The sequence below is a fragment of the Ursus americanus genome, chromosome 32 (genome assembly GCF_024610735.1).
Source record: "Ursus americanus isolate L20-20 chromosome 32, mUrsAme1.1.p, whole genome shotgun sequence".
NCBI lineage: Eukaryota > Metazoa > Chordata > Mammalia > Carnivora > Ursidae > Ursus > Ursus americanus.
Genome location: NC_142158.1, coordinates 54,875 through 63,858, shown reverse-complemented (window position 1 = coordinate 63,858; position 8,984 = coordinate 54,875). Strand labels below are relative to the sequence as shown.

Below are 8,984 nucleotides of genomic sequence, written 5' to 3'. Positions count from 1 at the left end.
TTCTTTGGAGCTGGACTTTCTCTTTCCCTTTGGCTCTGTTTGTTTTTTTCTTACATTCTCACACTTTTGCAAAGGAGCTGAAGGGCTGGGTGGGTCCTGTCATTTCATCACCTTGTTTAGCAGCTGGTTTCTTTTCTTTCTTTTTTTTTTTTTAATATTTATTTATTTATTTGTTTATTTATTTATTTAATGTTTTTTTTTTTTGTTATATTATGTTAGTCACCATACAGTACATCCCGTTTCCGATGTAAAGTTCGATGATTCATTAGTTGCGTATAACACCCAGTGCACCATGCAATACGTGCCCTCCTTACTACCCATCACCGGTCTATCCCATTCCCCCACCCCCCTCCCCTCTGAAGCCCTGTTTGTTTCTCATAGTCCATAGTCTCTCATGTTTCATTCCCCCTTCTGATTACCCCCCCTTTCTTTATCCCCTTCTTCCCCTACCGATCTTCCTAGTTCCTATGTTCCATAGATGAGAGAAATCATATGATAATTGTCTTTCTCTGCTTGACTTATTTCACTTAGCATTATCTCCTCCAGTGCCGTCCATGTTGCAGCAAATGTTGAGAATTCGTTCTTTCTGATAACTGAGTAATATTCCATTGTATGTACGGACCACAACTTCTTCTTTTTTTTTTTTTAAGATTTTATTTATTTATTCGACAGAGATAGAGACAGCCAGCGAGAGAGGGAACACAAGCAGGGGGAGTGGGAGAGGAAGAAGCAGGCTCACAGCGGAAGAGCCTGATGTGGGGCTTGATCCCACAACGCCGGGATCACGCCCTGAGCCGAAGGCAGACACTTAACCGCTGTGCCACCCAGGCGCCCCTGGACCACAACTTCTTAATCCAGTCATCTGCTGAAGGGCATCTCGGCTCCTTCCACGATTTAGCTATTGTGGACAATGATAGCAGCTGGTTTCTGAAGGTCCCCGAGGGCTCCTGCAGGTTAATTTCCAGACCAGTGCTTGAAAACCAGTCCACTGTGATTGTTGGGCTCAGGCCAACAGGACACGATAGGAGTTCCCCTCTTCCCCCCGAGGCATATTCTCAAGAAAGTGGAAGATGCCCGTGGTGTAGATTTCCACGTGCAGCGTGGAAAACGAACACTTGGCTTCAGAACTGTCCCTGGTACAACCTAAAAGCCCAGAATCACCGCCTCCCACTTTCTTTGCACTTAGGTGGGGTGTAAAGCACAAAGGATCAGAAGTCCTGCTGTGAGCCAGTGTTTCCATGGGAGCAGGAGTCAGGAAAGAGCTGAAGGAGGGCTGGCTGAGGCCCCTGCGGGAGGGAGGTGGTGAGACAAGCGCTCAGCCACGCTCCAGCCCTGCCTCTCCCCACAGGCGAGCTCTGGCTCTCTCTGGTGACTTCGGAGGGCACTGGGGTCTGGACGGCCTGGGAGGCTGCAGTTGGCCTCTGCCCATGCACTCACCAACAGGGCATTTTGGAGCACTCTGTGCTTCGTTGGTTTTATTACCTTTTCAATAAACGAGTTTTGATTGGGAACGCTGCTGGGGCAGGCGTTCCTCTGGGCCCTGGGCTTCACAGGACACGCGTTCTCCCCGTGGGAAGGCAGAGTAATGACAGAAGCCTGTCAAGTACAGAAACTAGGTAAGTGGGAGAGCAACCTGGAGTGTTGGGCTGGGCAGTCATCAGCTCCGAGGCTCTGGGCAGCCCTGTAAGGAAGGTGCTGTGTGCCCTGGTACGGAGACCGCAGCTCAGGGAGGGGAGCCCCTTGTCCAGGTCACAGCGCTAACGAGGAGTGGAGTCTGCCGTCAAGTTGTGTGTGTTGGGATTTACTGCTGCAGGACCTGTCACCCAAAACACTAGTGAATTTTTATCTCCCGGTTTCTGTGGGTCAGGAACTCACACGGGATGGTGGGGAGATGCCCGGGAGGCGTGAAGGATGGGGGCCGGAGTCATCAGAAGGGTCTGAAGACGGGTGATGGCTGTCAGCTGAGACCTCCGTGGGCTGTCGGTGGAGCCCTACGAGTGGCCTTTCCGTGTGGCCTGGGATTCCTCATGACAGGGTGGCTGGGATCCCATGGGGTGTGTCCTGGGAGAGGGACGGGAGGGGAGCCAGCTTGGCTGACGGGTGTCCTTTTCCTGGCATAGCCATGGAAGTCCCGTGGCATCACTTCTACCGAATCCCATTGGTCCAGGCAGTCGCAAGGTCTTGCAGGTTCCCGGGGAAGAAGCACAGACCCGCGTCTTGGGACGAGCACTACGTTGTAAAAGAGCACGAGGGATGGGCCGAGAGGCTGTCGCAGCTGCCTTGGGAAAGAGCACAGTGTCACCTGTGCTGGCCTGCCGGGGTCACCCACCTCCTCACATGGGGAGCCTGCACCCAGAGCCGGTCACCCAGTCCTGCCTCCTTGCTGGCGTCCAGACTCTTACTAGGGGCCTTTGCTTCAGGATGATTCAGGGCCAGCAGCCGTTCTACGCTAGCTGTGTCTGCCAACGGTGGACCCTCCCACCGTCCTTCGTAATTTCAGGCCATTAGGGGCTGGTGTCTTTTGGTTTATTCACTCAGGCTTTTGGAGCCGGGAATTTTGTTTCTTTGCACTTCGTGGTCCATTAATGAGGGAAATCAGAGGACAGGCTCTCCCCTCCTCCAAATAGCAGTGATTTTCAAAATACTTCTCCAATACGACGTCCCCTTATATGGCCGCCTGGAGCGGGGAAGGAAAGGCTAGAGAGGTTCACAAGAGAAAGACAAACATGTTTTTTTGTTTTGTTTTTTAAGATCTTATTTATTTGTCAGAAGTGAAGAGCACACCAGCAGGGGGAACAGCAGGCAGAGGGAGAAGCGGACTCCCGCTGAGCAGGGAGCCCGACGTGGGACTCGATCCCAGGACCCTGGATCATGACCTGAGCCGAAGGCAGACGCTTACCTGGTTGAGGCCCCAGGCGTCCTGACAAATACGTTTTTGAACACTGATCGCACAGACCTGGGGAACACCCAGTGCTGAGTGACTTGAGGGGCGGTTAGAGGCGGGGCCTAAGCCTTTGAGGCCAAACAAAGGGAAGAGGTGCTTGGGCGGAGTTAGGGAAGAACGTCCGGGAAGGAGTGGTGAAGGGTTGCATAGCGAGGTTTGTACGCGACTTCAGTTGATGACTTCACTGCTGACAGAGGCTGTGAAGGTTCCTCCTGGAGCTCAGGGAGGAATCACCTTTCCAAATGTGAATTTCCTTTGCAAAAGGAAGACTTAGCCTGGCTGTTAGAGCTTTTCCTGCCTGGCTGGTCCTCAACGGCCTTAGCTCAAAATAATACAAATGCCAAAGAGCCCTGTTTGGGAGCCTTCCCTGGTACCCTCCAGGGGTGCGTGCCTAATTCCGCATGGGAGGAACAGGAGCCTGGCTCCACCAGGGGCTGGAAGGAGGCAGCGGGAGCTGGGCCCTGGGCGTCCGTGTCTGCTCGGGATGCAGTGAACCGTCAGAAGGGACTGGTGTCCATACTTGAGTAGGCAGCCCAAACCCTGAGCTCTCGAATGCCATCCTTACATGCTTCTAACTGAAGGCTGCACTAGGTGGGTAGGTAAGTGCCTGTCCTCGTGGGACCTAAATCATACAGGCTTCAGGCATTTGTAAGGGATTTTTTTCCAGTTTCACCCAGTTCAGTAGCTTCCATGCACTCCTAACATAATCCCTACCTTCCTTCTCAATCATTCGGCTCCCTGGTGTAACTCCTTCTCCCACAGCGTCCCACCCTCATGATGGGGTTTTGGATTATAGGTGAGGTTCAGTGGGGTGAGGTCTGGAGCCGATGACCAAGAAGGAATTCTTTTTTTTTTTTTTAAGATTTTATTTATTTATTTATTTGACAGAGACAGACAGGCAGTGAGAGAGGGAACACAAGCAGGGGGAGTGGGAGAGGAAGAAGCAGGCTCCCAGCATAGGAGCCTGATGTGGGGCTCGATCCCAGAATGCCAGGATCATGCCCTGAGCTGAAGGCAGACGCTTAACGACTGAGCCACCCAGGCGCCCCATGAATTCTTGAGACGTCTTTGGTGCAAAACGTTGGCTTATTAAAGCACGGGGACAGGGCCCCTGGGCAGAAAGAGCTGGGGCCCTGGGTTGTGAGGGGTGGCTGATTATATACTATGGGGTTGGGGGAGGTGAGGAAAAGGGAGGTTGAGAAAGTACTTTCATATGTTAAAGACTCACAGGATACCAGAGGCCTGGCCATTGTCAAGTTAAGGTTGTTTACCCCTCTAGTAAGGCATTAACGTGAAGATAGTTGGGAACTTCCTGGAGAAACTTCACAGATCCCACCCAGGAGTGGGGGTGGGGGAGGTTGCAGGGTGTAGGCTTATGCTTTGTCTTCAGCCAGCCTTCTGCTCCCTCATCACTACCACTCCTGGTGACAAGCAGACCTGACAGGAAGACAGCGGACCTTGCAGGTGGGTACCGCTCTACTATCCCAGCAGGACGAGGGAGCGTTCTCATCCCCTGTCCCCTGCAGCCGCTCAGGCAGTGAGAAGCCACCACACTTCGAATCCCCAGCTTTGCTGCAATGGACTGCTAGTTCCTAACAGCCTTCACCACTCACCCCTTTTGTCCTTAAAAAAAAAAAAAGAAAAAAGTGTGCCTCTCCTGTGTTTCCTGCATGTGCCTACCATTTTGCTGCACCTTGTTTGTCCCAGATTACGATTCTTTTTTTTTTTTTTCCCCTGGGTAAACCCATCTTGTGCTGGTGAGATAAATGGCAGTTTTTACTTGTAAGGCTAACAGCCGCAAACTCAGTTACTTAAGCTGGAACTACGTCTCTGGCCCTCTCCATCCTCCCTGCACACTTTGAGGATTACGATTAAGTTTAGCATAGGTTTTCCCCTGAAGTTTTGAGTTGATAACTTCACACGTAGAATTAATTCCAACTGAGATGCTAGTTCTAAAGCCTATGTTAAACCGTTCATTCAACTCGTCAGGTTTCATTAGAACGGTTTCTTTGAGACTGCTTCATAGGGTTGTCTGTTGTAGTCCCGCACCAGACTTCTCTGCGCACAGAGCTGAAGAACAGGTGCCGTGGGAGAAAAGGGAGAGGGGGTCGTGAGAAAAAGAAATTACGTAAGTGATTGGGAATTGGGATTAGGGTTAGCGATACTTGTGGGGATGAGATTAGGATGTTAATACCAGAAAGGGATCTACATTAAGACCAGGACATAGTCTAATAGGCTGAGGAAACACGGAGACGACTGCACGAGGATGGCTGGGAGGATGAGGGCGAACACAGCGAAGGCTGCTGTTGTGAGCTGATGCAGGGAGAATGTTCCTCCAAAGCCATTTGTGGTGGGACTAGAATAGAAGTAGGATTTTCCCGTTTTCTTATTTCATCAGCATGCACCAAAGAGAATGTGGTGTTGTCATTGCCGTGGAAAAGCTGGGAGACAGCATGTGTGCGATTAGGACCCCCAGAAAGCTATACGCATTCCTTGGAGAGATTCATTCATTCATTCATTCATTCATAGAATTAATTGGGCGCCGATCTTCTGCAACATTTTGGCCCTTGCTTTCTGGGAGTCTGAAACATAGTGGCGGATGTAAGCCAGGAACACATGCCGTGAGTCGTAACAATGCTTCTTCCAGGCAGTCACTGTTTCTTCATCACGTGGGATGCTTTGAGGCGTTCGAGAAACTTTTTTTTTTTTAAAGATTTTATTTATTTATTTGACAGAGAGAGAGACAGCGAGAGAGGGAACACAAGCAGGGGGAGTGGGAGAGGAAGAAGCAGGCTCCCAGTGGAGGAGGGAGCTCGATGTGGGGCCTGATCCCAGGACTCCGGGATCACGCCCTGAGCCGAAGGCAGACTGAGCCACCCAGGCGCCCCTCGATAAACTTTTATTCCCAGGAAGGAAACCTCCTTTGGATGCAAAATCAGATTAGATATATTTCTGGATTGTGATGATTTCCTCAAAGGTTACTGAGAAGCTGAGACATCTTACCTGGGCGGTGGAAGTACTGTTTCTACCAAAAGACAGGATTAAGTACACAGAGACTTGACTCGGCCTCCTGGGGACAGATCACTGGCTAAGCTGCGCTTAAACTCCGTGTCTTGTGCAAGCCAAAAAGCTAGGATCCGCTTCATGGTGTGACAGCGATTAAGTAAATCAGGATGTGTAAATCACTTTAAGTGGTACCTGGAGTGCCCTAATCAATACATAAATATCCGATGATGACAATGTCACCATTTACATCTGTCTGAGCGGAGTGCGGGACTGATGATAACCCTCAAGAGGAGCCAGCCGCAGTGCCACACTCCGCTGCTCGACGCTGCCAGAGCCCCGCGGGGGACATGTGCCCGCCTGGTTGCCACGGTGGGGGTGCTCCTGGCTCCAAGATTGGCCTGCAGCTCCTGGGTGCCCAGAGGAAGACACCCACACCAAGGTGACCCGTGGACTCCGGGGGAAGGAATGTCCGCACCGAGGTGACCCGTGCAGGCCGGGGGAAGGAATGTCCGCACCGAGGTGACTCGTGAACACCGGGGGAAGGAATGTCTGCACCGAGGTGACCCGTGGACGCCAGGGGAAGGAATGTCCGCACCGAGGTGACCCATGAACACCGGGGGAAGGAATGTCCGCACCGAGGTGACCCGTGGACGCCGGGGGAAGGAATGTCTGCACCGAGGTGACCCGTGGACGCCGGGGGAAGGAATGTCTGCACCGAGGTGACCCGTGGACGCTGGGGGAAGGAATGCCGGCACCCAGGTGACCTGTGGAGTGGGGACTGAGAGTAAGATGCAGGTGCTGATGTGACCCGTGGTGTGTGTGTGTGGGTGGAGAAATGCAGGCACTCAAGTGACCCTCCCCTCTCTCTCCTGAGGCTCCTCTGTTCCCAAGCCTACGGTGTGGGGACACTTGAGTGCCATAAGAGAGGTCGCATGGCTTGGGTCTTAGGTCTAAAGTGCATGTTCTTGGTCTGGTTTCGGAGCTTGTCTGGCCTCTGCTCCCTCTCCTGCTGTCATTTGGGAGAATGAACTGGATGGACAATGCGAAACCCACAGAAGGAAGTGGGAAAAACTGGAGGGAGAAGCAAAATGATGTGGCAGGGATCAGAAATGGGGGTGAAACTGTTAGGACAGGTGGTTTAGGCACATCACGCTGGAGGCAAAGACTATTGAAGACAAACTAGAACAAAAGGAAATACTCAATCTGAAATCTCTCCTGTTCACATGTTGGTAAGCTCCCCTCCTCAGCCCACTTCCAGGCTCTGCCTTACTGGCAGGGCACGCACAAACGCACACACATGCACACACACGGCTGTCATCCACCGACATGGCACAGTGGGGGAGGGACGGGGCATGAGGAGCACAGGCTTCCTGCCAACAGCACAAGGACCTCCTCTGGACTGGAAAGCACATGGACCAGTTCTCAGCTCCCCCTTGTGTCCCCGTCCTTCCCCAGCAACCTCCTGAAGGCCCTCTTAACTTCCTTATTCCTCAGGGTGTAAATGACAGGGTTAAGGGCTGGAGTGCCCACAGCATAGAAGAGACCAAAGAACTTGCCCCTTTTGCGAGCATAGGAATTTTCGAGCTGGAGGTAGACAGCAATGACTGAGCTGTAGAAGAGTGTGACCCCTGTGAGATGGGAGGAGCAGGTCCCAAATGCCTTTCTCCACCCTTTTGTGGAGTTAATTGTCAGCACTGCCCAGGCAATGGCACACTAAGAGACAAAGATGAGGCCGAGGGGCACGACCAAGATGAGGATGCTGGCAGCAGCCGTCTGGATCTCATTGGAGGTGGTGTTCCCACGGGACAGTCTGATGAGAGCTGGGACCTCATACAGTCATCCACCTGCCGGTGGGGACAGAAAGGCAAGCGGAGAGTAGGTGGTGTGTGAACTACTGACTCCAGCAGACTGATGACCCAGGCCATGGATGCCGGCGGCCGGCACAGGCGGGGGCAGATGATGGTGGTATAGCAGAGGGGTTGGCAGATGGCCACGTAGCGGTCGAAGGCCATCACTGTCAGGAGGATGCACTCAGTGGTCCCCAGGAACAGAAAGATGAAGAAATGAACAGAGCAGCCAAGGAAGCTGGTGGTCTTTGGGCCCCAGAGGTTGACCAGCGTCTGCGGGATGGAACTTGTGGTGAAGCAGAGTTCCAAGAAGGACAGGTTAGAGAGGAAAAAATACACCGGGGAGTGGAGCCTGGGGTCCCACATGGACAGCAGAATGATGAGTGTGTTGCCCACCAGAGTCAGAAGGTAGGAAGTAAGGACAACCACAAAGAGCATTCTTTCAAGTCCTGGGTGTTCAGAGAAGCCCAGAAGGAGGAAGCCCCCAGGGGAGCTTTGGCTGGCCATGGTGTGTTCCTGCGTCGGTCTGGAGGGATGAGGACAGTGTGTTCTGAGCCGTCATCCAGAACCTCACCTGGTACTGGTCAGGTCACAGTAGGTGCACCTTTCTCTTCCCCTGTTCCCACCAGTGTCTTTTGCCAGGCACACCACCCCCAGCGGCTCCTTCCCTTCCTGTCCCTCCTGGTCAGTGGTCTAGCAGGTGTGGGGGCAGCAGGACATGCTGGCAGATGGACGGAGCTGTGTGCTGGGGCCTGGGGCTGATGGCCGAGCATAAAGGAGGCTGGTGGAAAGCATGCAGGCGTGAGCTGAGTGATACTTCAGCACCCGTGTATGGAACGCCTCTGTCCTGAGTGCTGTTCTGAGTGTTGCATTGTCCCTATGCGTTTGTTGGAAGAACCTGCAAGGTCATGTATTTTCTGGATTTTCAGATTATGAGCTATCTACGTATAGTTGATCATTGTTTGTCAGATGACTGTCGTAGAGCTATTTATACTACATACATTCGGTGCGTCTTCTTTTGTAAGGGAGCTTCAGAGACAGAATGTTGTATCTATGAGAGAGGTTTTCCCTTTGTGTCTAGTGACCCCATGCACAGAGCAGTTTGGTTGCCCAGGTTGCTGAGCCAGCTGTCTGGCAGGGGGGTTGGTCCCCATGATCAGTCGCTATCCTGGGAAGCTTACAGGTAG

At 52.5% G+C, this 8,984-nt stretch overlaps 1 protein-coding gene across 1 annotated transcript; it reads right to left on the bottom strand.

Annotated features, from left to right (window-relative positions):
- Positions 1-7,372: 7,372 nt before the first annotated feature.
- On the bottom strand, positions 7,373-8,304 carry OR2H2 (olfactory receptor family 2 subfamily H member 2). Its single transcript, XM_045803899.1, is given in 2 exon segments — positions 7,373-7,785; positions 7,788-8,304. Coding segments are annotated over 2 exon segments (930 nt in total).
- Between the last annotated feature and the right edge of the window lie 680 nt (positions 8,305-8,984).